This window comes from Leiobunum rupestre, chromosome 8 (assembly GCF_980474605.1).
Source record: "Leiobunum rupestre chromosome 8, qqLeiRupe1.1.hap1, whole genome shotgun sequence".
NCBI lineage: Eukaryota > Metazoa > Arthropoda > Arachnida > Opiliones > Sclerosomatidae > Leiobunum > Leiobunum rupestre.
In genome coordinates, this window is record NC_143391.1 from 36912649 (window position 1) to 36930659 (window position 18011).

The 18011-nt window shown below is 37.1% G+C and overlaps 2 protein-coding genes across 3 annotated transcripts in view; one reads left to right on the forward strand and one right to left on the reverse strand.

Annotated features, from left to right (window-relative positions):
- The window catches only part of LOC149933331 (sentrin-specific protease 6-like), a 41074-nt gene extending 34341 nt beyond the window's left edge, over positions 1-6733 (forward strand). Inside the window, exons 17-18 of the mRNA XM_090155204.1 lie at positions 4695-4845; positions 6333-6733. Coding sequence (XP_090011330.1) covers positions 4695-4845; positions 6333-6461 — 280 coding nt within the window. The 3' untranslated portion in view covers positions 6462-6733. The remainder of the gene's footprint in view (positions 1-4694; positions 4846-6332) is intronic.
- The window catches only part of LOC149933333 (uncharacterized), a 33426-nt gene continuing 21920 nt past the window's right edge, over positions 6506-18011 (reverse strand). For both annotated transcript variants that reach the window (XM_090155206.1, XM_090155205.1), the window contains exon 5: positions 6506-6716. In XM_090155206.1, the coding sequence (XP_090011332.1) occupies positions 6560-6716 (157 nt within the window). In that variant the 3' untranslated portion in view covers positions 6506-6559. The remainder of the gene's footprint in view (positions 6717-18011) is intronic.

The following is an 18011-nucleotide window of genomic DNA, read 5'->3' on the forward strand; positions in this document are numbered from 1 at the left end:
CTTCGTAGGCTGTCGATGGGTTTATACCATTAAAAAGGACCACGAGGTCAAGATATTGTTCTACAAGGCCAGAATAATGGCACAAGGGTTCAGCCAAGTTGAAGGTGTCGATTACTATGCAACATTGGCACCTGTCATTAATTTTACCCTGATAAGATTTTTCATTTCTCTTTTCGCGATGGTTTTTGGATAGGCTCATTGTCACATAGACGTCAAAAACACCTATTTATACCTGCAGCTGGACAGAGACATATACATGAACCAAATACCAGGCTATGAAGAAGTTAATACCAGTACACATTGCTTGAAGTTACTGAAATCGCTTTATGGATTACAGCAAAGTGGTCGCCATTGGTATATGGAGTTGGATAAAGCGTTCAAGGAGCTGGGTTTCAAGAAATTTTTGGGAAAAAATTGTGTGTACTATATTCCTTACCAAGCCATTGTTTTGGTCTATGTCGACGACCTGGTCGTCCTAGCAAAGAGAGAAGAGATTTTAGATTAAATTTCTATGCGGCTATCTCGAAAATAGGATATAAAGGTCTTAGGTCCTATTAGGAAAATACTCGGAGTACAGTTGGAAAGTACAGCCAATGGAAAATTAAAGATGCACCAATCATCATACATCAAACAGATAAGAAAGAAGTTCAACATTAGTCAAGATGATCACGTTAATTTTCCAATGAGTACAGGAATCGTGTTAACATGCAGAGACTGTCCTACAACCGAAGACGAGAAGGAAAGAATGCAGAATATACCATATAAATCACTAATTGGGTCCCTACTCTTTCGTCACTCAGAGAACCCAGCCAGACATATTATTCTCTGTCATAACTCTATCCCAATTTAGCAGCAATCCTGGACTTGTGGAAAGTTACCATAAATTAAATCGTCGCCCCCTTGTATACTTTGACTTATAAATACGCCCCTATTTACCCAAGGTAGTTAAATGTAGCATCAAATAATATAAAAAGTCCGTATCTTTCAGAATATAATATTTAAAAAAATGGCAAAATTGAACTACAGCGGTCTCATGTAATTTTGCTTTTTTTGTGGAGAATGTAGCACTTGACGCGTAGATTACGAAGTTATTTTTTTTTTTGGGCCGCAAATGATAATTTTTTTAATTAACTTAATTTTAAAAAAGTAGTAATTTTAGGGAATTACCGTTTTTTGTATTTTTTTGGCGGAGAATGTAGCAATTGACGCGTAGGTTACGAAACAATTTTTTTTGGGCCGCAAATGATTATTTTTTTAATTAACTTAATTTTAAAAAGTAGTAATTTTAGGGGTTTACCGTTTTTTCGTTTTTTTGGCGGATAATGTAGCGCTTGACGCGTAGATTACGAAGTTATTTTTTGGGCAGCAAATGATAATTTTTTTAATCAACTTAATTTTATAAAAGTAGTCATTTTAGGGGATTAGTAACGTTTTTCTAAATAATAGTTCCGTCGTGTATCCGTCGACACCACTTTTTTGACGCGCCCTAGCCCCATTCCGAGCATTGACGGTGGGCCTTCTGTAATCGTACCTAGTGGCATCGTAATTAGTGAAATCGTATCAACTTAAGTAGTAACAAAAATGAGAACAGGTTTGCTTCCAACACACGTAAAAGACGTTACTAAATTCCCCGTATTGGCGCCTGACGGCGCCGCGCACTTACTTCGCTCAAGCGCTGGGGGCGCGCGGCGCCTCCCCAACCCCATACTAAAAAAAGCGATCGGCCATCTATAACGTGACCTAGAGGACAGTACCAAGCCTTACGCATCAAGTATATACTTTTAATATCAACCAGAAAAAAGCGATTGTGGTCCAAAAAACAAAACACTTAGAAAATGAACAAAAACTGTATTTGATTTTATAAAGTACCGGAATATCACGTGGAAATTATTAGGACACCGAAACTGTGGTGTCGGCGAACACACGACGGAAATAAGTACAACGAAACACGTTAAAATACCAAAAAATTAGAAATTTTTAAAATTACATTAAAAAATTAAATAATCATTTGCGGCCAATATAAAAAATACCCTCGGCATCTACGTGACAAGGTCTATCAGGCGCAACCAAAATTAATGATTATTTAATTTTTTATTTTAATTAAAAAAAAGTTTTTGGGCATTTTCACGTTTTTTGTTGTAATTATTTTCGTCGTGTGATCGCCGACTATAGTTTTGGTTGCCGACACCACATGTTTTTCAGTCCTAATATTTTCCACGTGATATTCCGGTAGTTAATAAAATAAATTAAAAGTTTTGTTAATATTGGGCAATTTCAAAGTGTTTTGAATTTTTTGGCCGCAAACGCTTATTTCATTTTCTAATTGAATTTAAAATTTTGCACTTTTTTGGCCTTTCCACGTTTTTTGTTGTTATTATTTAGATAATTTAAAATTATATACTTGATGCGTAAGGCTTGGTACTGTCCTCTAGTTCGCGTTATTGATGGCCCACACGCTTTTTTTAGTATGGGGTTTTAGAGGCACCGCGCGCCCCCAGCGCTCGAGCGAAGTGAGTGCGCGGCACCGTTAGGCGCCACTACGGGGAATTTTAAAATTTTGGATGTAATTATCTTCGTCGTGTTGTCGCCTACACAGCGGCTTGTTACTAACCGTTTGTTTCGGTTTTCACTCTTTGTTTCAGTTAGTGTTACTTTTAAGTCTTATTTTTGATTCCGTGTTACTTTTCAGCAAAATAAAATTGAAAGTTTTCGCTCTGTTGATACGATTTCACTAATTACGATGCTTCTAGGTACGATTCCAGATGGCCCACCGTTAATTATCAGAATGGGGCAGGGGGGTGCCAAAATGTGGTGTCGGCGGATACACGACGCAACTATTTTTCTGTAAAACGCTACTAATCCCCTAAAATTACTACTTTTTTAAAATTAAGTTAATTAAAAAAATTATCATTTGCGGCTCAAAAAAATCACTTCGTAAACTACGTCAAGTTCTACATTCTCCGTCAAAAAAAACATGAGGCTGCTGTAGTTCAATTTTGCCCCTACCTATTCACCCCTTGGGTTTTCTATGGATGTAGTATATAACCCGTCGTTAATAATACATGGTGTCCACTAAAAAACGATCCAGGGCCAATATCTCAGAAACCGTTTTCTCTAGGAATTTAATTTTTTTATGTTACGTAGCACGTGCAGGGGGCAAAGAAGAATGATAACCTCGATGACCTTGAACCATGTCTTCAATGTCATCCAAAAACTATCTCGAGAACCGTAAGTGCTAGAAAGTTGGTTCCAATTAGAAAAGTGTTCCCCGTCACGTTTTATGCCTACTTAGCGTGAACATGATCGGATTCGACCAATAGTAAGTCGATAAAATTGTTACCAAAATCACAAAGGTCGTAAAAGGGAAAATTGCAAGACAGCGCTAATAACTCCAAAACAAGTCGTGCTACATTATCGAAATTTGCTAGACAATCGCATCATGGTAGGATATTTTAATATTTGGAAAATTGTACGACCTTGAACCATGTCTTCAAGGTCATACTAAAATTATCTCGAGAACCATTAGGTTTAGATCAAAAATTCCAATTAGAAATTATAATTTAAAGTTCTTAATACATAAAATGTGACGAAGAACAACTTTCTAATTGGAATTTTTGCTCTGAACGTAATGGTTCTTGAGATATTTTAGTATGACCTTGAAGACAACGGTTCAAGGTCATACAATTTTCCAAATATTAAAATATCCTACCATGATGCGATTGTCTAGCAAATTTCGATAATGTAGCACGACTTGTTTTGGAGTTATTAGCGCTGTCTTGCAATTTTCCCTTTTACGACCTTTGTGATTTTGGTAACAATTTTATCGACTTACTATTGGTCGAATCCGATCATGTTCACGCTAAGTAGGCATAAAACGTGACGGGGAACACTTTTCTAATTGGAACCAACTTTCTAGCACTTACGGTTCTCGAGATAGTTTTTGGATGACCTTGAAGACATGGTTCAAGGTCATCGAGGTTATCATTCTTCTTTGGCCCCCTGCACGTGCTACGTAACATAAAAATTTCAAATTCCTAGAGAAAACGGTTTCTGAGATATTGGCCCTGGATCGTTTTTTAGTGGACACCCTGTATAGTCGTGTACCCTTCTTCATTCAATATTTCACTTTATTTTATCTACTGTTTTTCAATAAGAATGATTTTTTTTGCTTAGGGTTTTTCCTATATTAATTGCACCTCATTGATGTGGAACTAATATTACGGCCTTGCTTGGCTGACATCAATAATCAATAATCAGCTAGGCTAATACCCAAGGCACCACCTTAGGCCTAAGTCATGAAGCGACTTTTGAAGCCATTAATTCAGGTGGCCGGGTTACAATGCGTAGGAGGGTGGTGGCAAGCCCTGCATGCCACGAGAACGAGCCAACAGCTCCCTACACTAACTATTACCGTTAACCATGCACTTCCTAGAAGATTGTTCTTGGTCAGTGTAATACTAATGTCAAACACCTATCATTCTGTTATCATACTGCAGTCACTTGAAACTAACTTCTTGATTCGATTATTTGGCTTATTAGTAAAACACTTTTCAGAAAGCATTTCTCATTTTAATCTGAATATTTACTTAACCAATTATTTACTCGAATCTGAATGACTTTTTTCCCTAGTGCATCAGGAACATGAAGCAAAAAGGTTCCACTGGTTTTTTTAATAGTTAATTGTTTATGTTTAGATACCTTGAAATTGAACATCTCGTGAAGAAAAAGGTAAAAAAGTTCTTTGACAGAGAATCTATGAAAGGACTGAATGCCAAAGTTTGTCGGCAGACTAATTTTAGTGATTGTGGAGTTTTTCTTCTTCAATATGCAGAAAGTTTTTTTGAGGTAATATATTTTAAAACAATCTTGTAAATTAGTTGGCCGCTTTACAAGGAAACTATCACAGGTGCAGCGCACAAATGTTTTGCTTTGTTTACAAGCTGTGAAAGGAATAGAGAATAATTTAACCTCCTTTTTGTTTGCTATTAATTTAATGAACAAGAATATAGATAATCTGAAATATTTGATTTGTTACGAGTTAAGTGAATTGACGTTCCTTCGCAATTCGTCTTTGGGTTTTTCACTAAAAGGCATTTCATAATTTGAGTCAACCAAATTACTTAAAGAAATTATCTGATAACATGAGCTAGTACTTGTTTTTAACATAACTAGCACTAATCATCACTATTATTTGTTAAACGTGGTGGCAGAAATGTGAAATTCATTGATCCACCATAAGTATGGAAGTTCATACTTGATTTAAGGAAGAAAAATTGGGTGAACCATTTGTGCCAACAAATTTGAATGAAACTAAACTTTATTAGATTTAACGTGGTATACTTGGTCCAACCAGGCCTTATTTGCAGAAGGATCAGTTAAGACAGTGAGAAAAAAGCTTCAGTGATATCATGAATGTATTTATTTATACAGAGATAATGTAGTGCATTATGGTCTAATTTAACCCCGCATAAGAGGGGGAGAAGCAAACACAACTGGTGTGGAAGACACAAGTTTTAGAGCAACCCATTGAGATACTACTGGGTTGATTTTTTTTAGGGGGAAGAGCTTACTTTTCTAGCATGAGAGGTAATTGTAACAATGATAAAAATTGTCTCAACATAGTAATTATTGGTTGTAGATTATACTTATGATAAGAGCATAAATAGGGAAATGTTTTGATCCTTCAAACCTACTTGAGTCGGCATTGGCAAAAATCAGGATGAAAAAGTCAGTTCAGTTTTAACTAGTTTGAACTGATTAAAATGACCAGTGAAACAAGATTTTTTACAGGGCTGAAAGGGGTTACATAATTTTAATACCAAAGCTTCAATTTAAGAAACCATTTTTTCTTAGTTTAATGGTTTTTTAAAGGAAAAAATAATCTTGATTTTAAGTGTAATTTAATCAGATTATGGTGGAATTTACTTTTTACTATAGAGTAGTCTTTCAAATTAATACTCTTTGTTATGTTAGTGAAGGTTAGTTAATAATACCCCTATCGCCTAAAAATGTTTATCGGGAATCCTGGATTCAAGCGGTAATTGAAATATCATAGTTTTGCTACATCACATTCAGATTATCATCCTCGAAACGATGAGCATAAGTTGCTACCTTAGTTCCAAAACCAATCTCCAAACTGAGGGAAAAAATATTTTGTGCAATACTTTATTTTAGTGGAAAATACATTACTTTGAAACTAAAATAGTACTTTTTAAAATAATAAACTTACTTACTTTTGCAACTAAGATAGCAAAGAACAAGTTGAACCAGCTCTGCCTTTGTTTATCTTAATACTAATAATATTATCTTTTTAATTGAAATTTTTTTTTTAGGACCCATTAGAATCATTTACTATGCCTTTAAAGGATTTGTCAAATTGGTTCTCCATGGACATTATAAACAATAAAAGGGAAATGATCAAGAAATTAATTTTAGAACTTTCTAATTCTAAATCAAAATAGACACATGTGGCTATACTAAAATTCTTTAATTATACCGTAGAATAAAACTGGACATATTTTTTAATTATTTTGTGTGCAAGAAATTATTAAATGATATTTCACCACATCATTTTTCCAAAGTAAGCCTGGAAGGTTTGTTTGAGCATATCGGCTTGTTGGATTGCATGGGGTAGGGAATAATTGAAGTGAGTGGATCCTAGTTGCGACTGAAGAGAAATTTGCTGGCGTCGTTGATTGTTCTTTTTTTTAAGCCATCTGGAAATAAATGTAAATACTTAGTGTAATAAACCGTGCATTTTTTTATGTAAAATTGGTTTTAATATATAATGTAGCATGGCCCCATATAAGTTGTTTAGGATATATAACACATTTCATGAGTTTCGTATGAAATCAATAGGTTCAATAATACCACCATTTGCTGTGGTAACGTTTATTAGTTTGTAAAAACGTTAATGATCAAATTATAATTCGATTTTACATAACATAAGACCAAATGGTAACGCTGTTCTTCCACCTGTTCGGGACTTAAAGAACTATATCCCAGATTCCCTGGACAAGGCCATACTTCATATGTCTACCCTGAAAATTTCCAAACGAATTATTTTAGTTTTAGAATAAAAGCCCTTTCGGAGCAAAATCAGATACCCTGTATACCTATTTCCAAAAGGCCAACTCCTAGTTTGTAGCTGTTTTGGGAAAACTTTTATGTTTCAGAAAAACGCCGGTTACTTAGGCTTAGCTTGGATTAACTAAACACAGAGATATCCCGCTCCAATTGAAAATTTCATTTTTGGCCTAAACGACTTTTTTTAACTATATAGCGGTGGAACTCAGCGAAACAACCAAAGTGAATAACGCGAAAAGTGGATCAGATTCTAAAAAATGGCTTAGCGCTACCAGTGACAAAATTGTAATTTAGATTGTATCGTATCGTCTGGTAGTAGGCCTAGTTGGTGAAAACTTGCCATTTGCTCGAGGGGTCCGACACTCTTTCAAATTTCGTACACGCCAGTGATTTTAAAATTTCCAAATTTCAAATTTCTGATTAAATTTTAGAAAATCTTTTCAAATTTCTCAAATGTTTTTTGCAAATTTTACAATTCCGACAAATTTCTCAAATTTAATAAATCTTATGAAATTTGATGGTTTTCCCCAAATTGTTATGAAATCTTGCAAATTGTAAATTTGATTTGAAATTTTAGCAAATCTTGAGAAAATTCATAAATTTCTACGGGAAATTTAAGAAATCTTCAAATTTACAAATATACAAAAATCGCAGCGATATTTTCTCCGCCGTCGCTAAGATATCCGACGCAATATCCGAGCTCGGCTTTATAGGGTGGGTCCGAGGGTGGGTAGATGCGGTCGGCCCTCGGATCTACCATAGGCTTTGCCGAGTGTTCGTTCACATACTATATATTTGTAAAACAAATGGGATTTCTACCATCAACTTCGAGCGCTCAACTTAGTCTAACATTGTATAAATCGTAGTTCTACTTCACCCACCTATACATCGACCTTAAATTTTGCCCCGTTTTGGTTTTTGTCTCAGTTGTTCGCTCGTTTTTACACACAATCCTAAGGATTTGTGTGTATTAGTCTCACGTACAGTGTAGCCGATGCTGATTCCGCCGTGTCGCGCATATCTCTTCCACGGCTAGGGCTAGAAGAGTCAATGATATCTCGTTCGAGTGTACATATCTCGCCATTGATAGACTTTCATACTTTCATGAATTTTTGAAATTGAAGCCCAAGAAGTTGGGCATTTGCCCAATTTACCAACCGTTTTTGCTAGTTTGGCTTTGTGTGGTAGATATTTTCTTAAAAATTAAGTCCGGTAACGTTAAAAAAAATATTATTGGATAGGTTAGGATTCAACGGAACTATTCCTTCGGTTTGATCAGTAAATATTAATGTTAAGTATGGTTTCGGGGTAATTTAACGGACCCCAATGTTCGGGGTTTTATATTTCCGCCTGAAAGTCGACATACAGTTCCTTAATTTAAGTCCAATTTTCACGAAAGTTATATTTTTGAATATATATATATATATATAGTTATATTTTTTTGAATTTTTTGCCATATAACCCAGAATTGCAATTACGTTGCTTAATTTTAATTCTAAGTAAGGTTTTTTGGACAGCGTATACCTACCCCCTCAACTTCCAACATTGAAAATCCGCGTGGTTATAGCAAAGATAATTTAAACTCGTACCCTAGATTCGAATACTGAGAGCTTTCCCATTGACGGTTTTGTTACGAAGCGTTTACCCTTTTCCGGCACGTGACCTCAGAAAAATCGGGCTCCATCGGTTGCTGTAAGGCGCAAACCATGGAGCGAATTTTTTCTGCGGGAAGGGGATAAACGCGAGAGAGTGATTTCGAATCTAGGGTACGAGTTTAAATTATCTTTGGTTATAGAGACTTTACGCGAAATTCCCTCTAGCGTTTTTCAAGGCCGTTCAGAGTGTGCCGCGCTTTCAACGTACGACCAGAATTAACAATTCAGTATGGCACTGATCGACTGAGTTTTCGGCGTATGACCAGAAGTAATAAGTGTGACACTCAACGTAACAAATAAGTGTGATCAGAAGTAACAAATAAGTGTGATCAGAAGTAAAAAAAAAGAGTGACACTGATCGAAGGAATCTTCGATTCTTTCAAAGTATGACTAGAAGTAACAAAAAATTGTCTATATACAATTATGTGTGACCGTGGATATATATTGGTTATGATACCGGCGTTGCAGGTTGCTGTGAATAGCTCAAACAAACTTAAAACATTAGAAGGATTGTGTGTATTCTGACCGTCGTACGTCTTGTTCAGTGGCGTCACCAGGATGATAATAATAATAATAATAATCAGCTAGGCTAATACCCAAGGCACCACCTTAGGCCTAAGTCATCAAGCGACTAAGCCTTTAATTCAGGTGGCCGGGTTACAATGCGTAGGAGGGTGGTGGGCTGGTGGCAAGCCCTGCATGCCACGCGATTGACTAACTATTACCGTTCAAAACTGGTCGCGCTTAAGCTATAAGCACTGGTCAAGGGCGTCTCATTGAGTTATATGGGGGAGGGGTGGCTCCCTAAAAGGTTTGTAAAGTTGAAACATTGAGGGCGACTAGGAAAAATGAAATTTTTGATGCCCATTTTTAAGTCTGAAGAAACGTTTGCCAAGTTTAAAGGAAATAATTCAGAATTTTAAGAGGCGCTTTTCAGAAATTTTAGGTGGCGCTTCAGAAATTTTTCAGGTGGTTCAAGCGCCACCTCTGAAACACCCTAGCGACGCCACTGGTCTTGTTGTTTCTCGCTCGGTCCAGAATTAAAGATATTTCGTCGAATTTACAAATTAAAAAGTACTGTTAAACTCTTGTCTATCGAAAAAATACTACCTTAATATTACGGTAAAATCCGAGCGCTAAAATCCCGGACATGTTGGTAATATCGAAATGTTGATGTACTACTCTTTAGTTATAATTAACCGAGTTATACACACTTTTAGATTGATTAGTTAAGTAAATTCAATAAAATTGGCCTCTTCACATTTAAACGCAATTATTAACACACCTTTGGAAATTCAAAAGCTTATAGATATCCCTTAAAGAAATACTTTGGCTTCGTTGCTTTAAAATTATATAAATTTCAAATTTAAATAGCTAACTGCAGTAAGTTTCCTAAATACAATCAAAATTTGCGTTTCTCATAAAATTTTGGAATGGTCAATTTTTTTGAGCCACTTCGGTAGAGTGATCGTTGAAAAAATGAAATTATACTTTTCAAAATTAATTTTGATTTCTCAAAACGATCGAAAACGGTTCTCAAAGTCTCTAGTGTGAAAAAGACTTGAATCCCGTTCACACTAGAGACTTTGACGAAATCGGTTTGAAACCCCTTGAATCGATATGAGATAATTAGAGAAATGTGAACCGAGCTCGAAATAGCTATATTTTTCAAAAAACAGTCAAATTAATGAAATATTAAAATGGCGATCACGATCAAATCTAATGAAAATTTTAAAATCCCTATCAAATCTTATGAACATTTTCAAATCCGTATAAAATCTCGTTAAAATTTCCAAATCCCTATCAAATCTCATCCAAATTTTCAAATCCCTATCATATCTCATTGAAATTTGCAAATCACATATAAAATTTGGAAATTATGCAAATTTTGTAAATTTATGAAATTTCGGTCAAATCTTCAAATCTGCACGAAAAGATTTGAAGATTTTCAAATTTCGTACGCATTTTAGACAAGTGTCGGACCCCTCGCATTTGCTTCATCATTCTGTACGTTATCTTGGGGTTTAAAATACGGGCTATTTTGAAAGAATAGGTCCCTCTCCTATATATTTGTTTTGATTGTGCTATAATATTGTATTTTTCGCAAGGAATCTATTGCCGTTAAAATTATTTGTCGGAAATAGATACTTAAGGAGATATAGTTAATTCTAAATTATATATAATTGGCCTACTCTTCAAAATAGCCCATTTTGGGTTAAGTGTAGAATAGCTGCCCCACCCTATTTGTTTTATATATATTTTTTGGATAGAGGGCAAGATGGGGATTATTTTAATGTTATTTTTTGGCGGAAATAAATATTTACAAAGATATGAATTTTTAAACATTGGCCTTTTTCAGTGAATTTTCCCTAGGACGATTCTTTAAATTCCTAGATTTTAATGCGTTTTGGATAACGTGGGGCTGATGACGAAAAATAAAAATGTGGTAATGCAAAACATTACTAACTTATTTTTTTATTTTAGGTATTTCCACCGTATTTCAACGCATTTTAGGGGTTTTGGCGGGGAAAATAGGTTAGGTTAGGTTATTTATATTATTAAGTTAGTTGGATTCATATCGGGTTGACGATACTTGATGCGTCAGGCTTGGTGCTGTCCTCTAGGTTGCGTTATAGATGGCCCATAGCTTTTTTTAGTATGGGGTTGGGGAGGCGCCACGCGCCCCCAGCACTCGAGCGAAGTGAGTGCGCGGCGCCGTCAGACGCCAATACTCCCAATAAAATCGACGTTGTTTAAGTCAACATCACACAGAAGACATATAATATGACATAGTATGGTTTAAAAAAGCGTTGAAATGCGGGGAAAATTCCTAACCCTTAAAAGTGAGTACGGTTTTGCATTTCAACCTTTTTCTTTTTCATCATCAGTCCTTCGTTATCCAAAAAGTATTAAAATCTAGGAATATAAAAAATCGTCCTCGTCATCAGTCCTACCTCATCCTACACGTACACAAATCTCGAAATATGTCGTATTTTCCGTTGTAAAAATTGCTGGCAAGTAACAATTTTACATTGATCATATCTTTTTAAATAATAAATTGCGGCTATAACTTTTTGCGTAACTGTAATCCTTGACAAATAACAAACCAAAAAAGTACCTATTGTTAAAAAATCCCCACTTGAATACTCACAAGGAGAGTACCCGAGGTGTTTATTGCCGATTTTGTTCAAAGTCGGGCGTAATGTAGACCTATTTGAGATATGAAATTTCTCAAAAGGAGACGTTGCACTATCCATTAGATTTGCCATGGCAACCGAAATTGTTTTTGACCACTTAAAACCAAAAAATCTCCATTTAAAAAGCATGGGATTTTCTCGGTTTTACAGGGTCCTAACTACGAAAATTTAAAAAAAATTTAAATCACGAAATGGGTAATTTGGACCTTATTTAGGTAAATGTCCTCAAGTTTGGGTAAATTGGAACATTTTTTAGGTAAAATTGTAACAATTTTTGGATGTTTTAAGTGTTCAAAAACATTTTCGGTTGCCATGGCAAATCGAATGGGTAGTGCTACCTTGGAGAAGAGAAGTATTCTGGAGTGGAAAATCCCATAGCGGTAATAAGAACGTCCTTTCCCGCCTATTGCTGTTAGAATTACCGAGACTACCCCGGTTTTTGGTCGGACGTCAGCTTTATCTGCCATCATTCTGGCTTGATGACGTCCGACCAAAAAGTGCATGATGAGAATTTTACAAAGCCGCAGGTGGCGCCCGACTTTTCCACTCCAGAATACTTCTCTTCGCCAAGGTGCAACGTCTCCTTTTGGGAAATTATATATCTCATATAGTTCTACATTACGGCCGACTTTGAACAAAATCGGCAAAAAACACCTCGGGTACTCTCCTTGTCAGTGCAATGCTCGAAAACATAGGGAACAAAGGCTTAACTTTGAATTTCCATAACTCCACGAATTTTTGTTTCCCAACAAAAAATTGCACCATTGAATCCCTAGCATCTTAACCTTTTTTTAAAAAAAAAATAAAAAAAATTGGGCTCAGGGACCTATAATTAAAAAATCTCGATAAAATTTGACTTTAAACGGTAATGTTCCAGAAATACCTGGTTTTTATGAGATCTTTTATTAGTACAAAGGCTTAATTTAAAATCAACATGACTGGTATAAAGAGATGTGTTAAATCTAAGGGTTTAGTAATTTCATTATCTGCTTTATTCTTCCGTTGTTTTGATTTCTTTCCTGTTGGGTTTTCCTTATTCAATCTACAATTTCATCAACAAATACTATAACATAAAATATTATTTGAAATACTTATTTCATGAAATTAGATTAGTTACTAACGTTTTTCCAGGTTCTTCATTCGTGTTTTTTTTAACCTTATTACATCTTCTGCCAGGCGTTGAGCCTACGCTTATTATCAGTTTTTTTTTCATCTTAATATTGGGTAAGATTTTAATTAATGTCATCTTAAAGTATAAATTTCTTTTAATTGAGTTCTTACCTTTGACTAGGACCGCGTTTACATGGTCGCACTTTACGCGACAAACACAGCGATATTTTTTTGGGTCGTCATGTAAACGCAAAAATTCGACAGAACGTATCGTTCAATTTTTGGTAGAAATGTGCGACAGCATGAGGTAGACTTTTTCAATTGGAGCAAGTAGCGACCCGAAATCGCCATAGAGACGCTGTCGAACCCTTTCGTAGAGGTTTTTCCATAAAAAATCCTCCGCAAAAGATTTACCGATTCGGAAATTAAAGCTTTGATTAATGTTATTCATAAAAAAAGCTGCTAAGTATTTTAGAAGGGATAAGGCAGAAGAATGCAGACGTTTTTAAAAATATCGATAAAGAGTTGAAAAAATTAGGGTTTAAAAATAAGGATTGGCAACAAATTAGAAATAAATGGATCAATACGAGCATTGTTAGATTCAGGCTCTCAAGCCAGTTTTATCTCTGAACAATTCTGCAAGAAACTACAACTTAAACGAAAACGTCTCACGGTCGCCATATCAGGAGTTGGAGCCGGCGACCTTGGCACTTATCGAGAAGCGTCCAGTTTACCATCAAACTAAACGATGTAGATGGCCCAATCCAGGTTGACGCATTGGTAATGAGAACTGTTACTAACGATCTACCCAATTTTCCGAATAACATTAGTTCCTGGACTCATATCAAGAACCTAAAATTGGCGGACTCAACATTTCATCAACCTGGTCCTATCGACGTGTTGCTAGGTGCTGACGTCTATCTTAATCTAGTACGAGATGGTATTCGAACGGGACGACCGGGCACGGCCAGAGCATTTAACGCCGTCTTCGGTTAGGTGATTTGCAGTCCGACGGGATTGATGAGTCCAGAACAACGACATCCAATGGTCCAAATTCATTCGTGTACAATCGATGACAAATTGTCTAGATTCTGGGAGCTAGAAGAGATATGTCCGAAAAGAACATTCACTGTCGACGAACTTCAATGCGAAGAAAGTTTCTCAAATTCACCACCCGCAACAAGGACGGAAGATACGTAGTTCGTCGTTCATTGAAGGGTCATCAAGAACTTGGAGAATCCCGACACATGGCGGGCAGGGCCGTCTTAAGGCATGGGCTAAGTGGGCTACAGCCCAGGGCCTCCATGGTAAGGTTATCCATACCGCCTCTACTCTAGGGATAAGGGATAAGTTAATAAAATATTATTTATACTCATTTAATATTATGTATCTCTTAGTTACGTCTAAAGTAATTTGACTCATCGCCACATCGCGTATCATACGGTACCAACAATTTCTAAAACCTAACATCAGCGAGTCACTGTCAGTAAAAATCTTATTTTCAGTAGGACTATGTTATACTCATTGAATTGGGAATAATACTGCTAGAATTACAATTACGATTTCGGTTGCCATTGTTACGCGGGACCTGTTCTGAGAAGACTGTACGAAATTCATCTTTATAATTAGGCGGTAGCGCCATCTATATTTTGTAAAGTTATATGATTCGCACAAAAATTCAATTTCAATATAGTTGCCACCACTAGAGACAGATGCCGCCACGGTTGAACGATATAGTTGAAAAAGTCTCTATATGAAAGAAATTGGTCCCGCGCCAGCCAGATTTAGTTGTACCTCTATTTATTCCCAACTCAATGGTTATACTTTTGAAATTAAAAGCTTTGGTTTGATTATTGTGTAGTTCAATTTAGACAACGGACATACAAAGGCTGACCGTTGGGGATCGCAAAGGTCTTAAGAAATAATTTAGCCCATGCCCCCAAAAGGTCTTAAGACGGCCCTGATGGCGGGATGAAGATTTACGAACCAAGAGAGACGACTACAAACAAATCCTGGTGTATACGAAAAATATCGGACATTCGTGAAATAGTATATCGACCTCAGACACATGTCCTTGCTCTATGAAGAAGAAAGAACTGTTCATAAGGGATTCTATTTACCACATCACGCCATTGTCAAAGAGAGCAGTAATACTACAAAATTAAGAGTAGTTTTCGATGCGTCAGCTAAATCAACAAACGGGTCACCACACAACGACCTCATGCTTGTCAGGCCCAAACTTCAAGACGACTTAATATTGTTATCGATTCGTTTCAGGCTACACGCTGTCGTAATGATGGCAGACATTGAGAAAATGTACAGACAAATCTTAGTCCATTCACAGGACACGAATCTACAACGAATTGTCTGGCGCACAAGTCCATCAGAGCAATTACGTGACGACAAGTTACTAACAGTCACATATGGTACTGCATCTGCTCCGTTCCTTGCAACACGAACTCTCAAGCAACTAGCTCTAACTGAAGACTTCTATGTCGATGATTTGATGACCAGAGCCGATAACACCGAATGCGTCAAAACACTCGGTCTTCTATGGACACCGGCAACAGATACATTCTCGTTCTCAGTCACGGTAAATACAGAAAAAACAATTATAACTAAACGAGTCATTCTTTCTGAAGTAGCGAAGATCTAGGATCCGATGGGACTCTTAGACCCGATGGGACTCTTAGACCCGATGGGACTCTTAGACCCGATAATCATCAAAACGAAACTCTTACTTCAAGATTTATGGAAAATCAAGTTGGATTGGGACGATCATCTCCATGAAGGTGTTAACCAGAATTGGAAGGCGTTTCAGATAGACCTGAAGGAGATCAAACGATTAAACAGTATGTATACTGACCAGAAATCAGGATGGTAAAGTACAAACGCATTTGATCGCAGCTAAAACCAAGGTAGCACCCCTGAAACAAGTGTCATTACCGAAGCTCGAACTTTGTGGCGCCGTGCTTCTCATTCGTCTAATCAAGACGCACTTAAGAAAACCACCTTAGAAACTTACTGTAGGACAGACTCGATGACGGTGTTGGGATGGCTTGCTTCACCACCACAACGTTGGAAGACGTTTATCGCTAACCGAGTATCAGAGATCTAAGGTTCGGTCACCATCATGTCAAAGGTGAACACAACCCAGCTGATTGCGCCTCTAGGGCTATGTCCGCCGTTGAGCTCCACAATTATTCATTATGGTGGAATGGGCCGTCTTGGCTCAATCAGGCTACGGAATCCCACCATCAAGTCATTCCTGCACTTTCTACGCTGGGTAAGGTAAATGCATCCTTATGTTAGGTTTTGCCTGTTTAAGCCTTAGTTCTGGTAAACTAGCTTAACAATAAATTTATCTAACTCACTCAATCGTTTACTTTCAATTTTATAGGTCTTGAAACTTCTAATTAAATCGACAATCTTTTAAGCATAACAAAGTCTAACTTTATATTTGTTTAGTAGAACTTTTACTTTTAGGTTACATTGCAATGAAGGTGGCTGATCGGTTCCGTTTCTGGCGCGAGATTAGCGGCAAGGATTAATATATCAAAGAATCTAGAATGTTCTTGTATTCACAAACGTAGCGTCATCTGGTGTTATGTTCTGGAAACATGACACCTTACTTGATAATTACTCATCATTGTCCGTGTTACTTCGAGTTACGGCGTACATACATCGATTCCTGAAAAACACTCAAACGTTCAAACCTAACAGGACAACTAATCCGTTATCTGCAACCGAATTCGACTCCGCACTCAAATATTGAGTAAAGACTGTTCAACAACAAAATTTCAGTGAAGAAATAAGATGTCTAAAGACATCTTCACCAATTCCGTCAAAAAGTAAATTACTGTCATTAAATGCATTTCTTGATCCAGATGAATTACTTCAAGTTGGGGGTCCGATTCGAAGAGCAAAAATTAATACCGATCGACTCCATCCGATGATCTTACCACGAAGAAACAAATTAACAGATCTGATACTTGTCCATGAACATTTAAGGCATTTACATTCCGGATCGCAGCTGCTTATATCAGTCATTCAGCGACGCTTCTGGGTATTCGGCATTCGAGATGCAGTCAGATTTCATATTCGACGATGCGTGCCATGAGTCCGACAGAAAGCGACCACCCTCCAGCAAAAAATGGCAGATTTACCAGCAGCACGCGTCAACCCAGCTAGAGCGTTCTTACGATGCGGTATGGACTACGCCGGACCATTTCCCCTCAAGGTCATGAAAATTCGTGGACAAAGGACTTTCAAGGCGTACGTAGCTCTCTTCGTTTGTTTTGTAACCCGAGCGATTCACTTTGAAATTGTCAGCGACATGACTGCAAATGCCTTGAGACGAATCACAGGTCGAAGAGGAAAGAGCTCCAACATTTATAGCGACTGTGGATCCAACTTCCACGGTGAAAATCGAGAACTTAAGGAATTTCTAAAGTTCACGACAACACGGAGTAGTCGCAGTGCAATTTCACGGTGGACATCGAATGAAGGTATTCGCTGGCATTTTAATCCACCCAGCGCGCCAACCTTTGGAGGTCTCTGGGAGGCTGGAGTACGATCAATGAAGTTCCATCTAAGGCGAATCGTGGGACTGACTGCTTTGACGTTCGAAGAGATGAATACCTTACTATGCCAAGTCGAAGCGTGCCTGAATTCTAGACCCTTGTCAGCATTATCAACTGATCCCGACCGCCTTTTGGCTTTAACACCCGGACATTTCCTGATTGGTGACGCCTTAACTGCAATTCCAGAACCAGACCTAACGACTACCTAAACAAACCGTCTCACACGATGGCAGTTGGGACAACAACTCCTTCAGCACTTTTGGCGTAGATGGAACAATGAATACCTCACCCGATTACAACAACGCCCTAAATGGCTTTCAGTCAAACGAAGCTTACATGTCAACGATCTCGTCCTACTTAAGAGCAAAGATCTTCCTCCG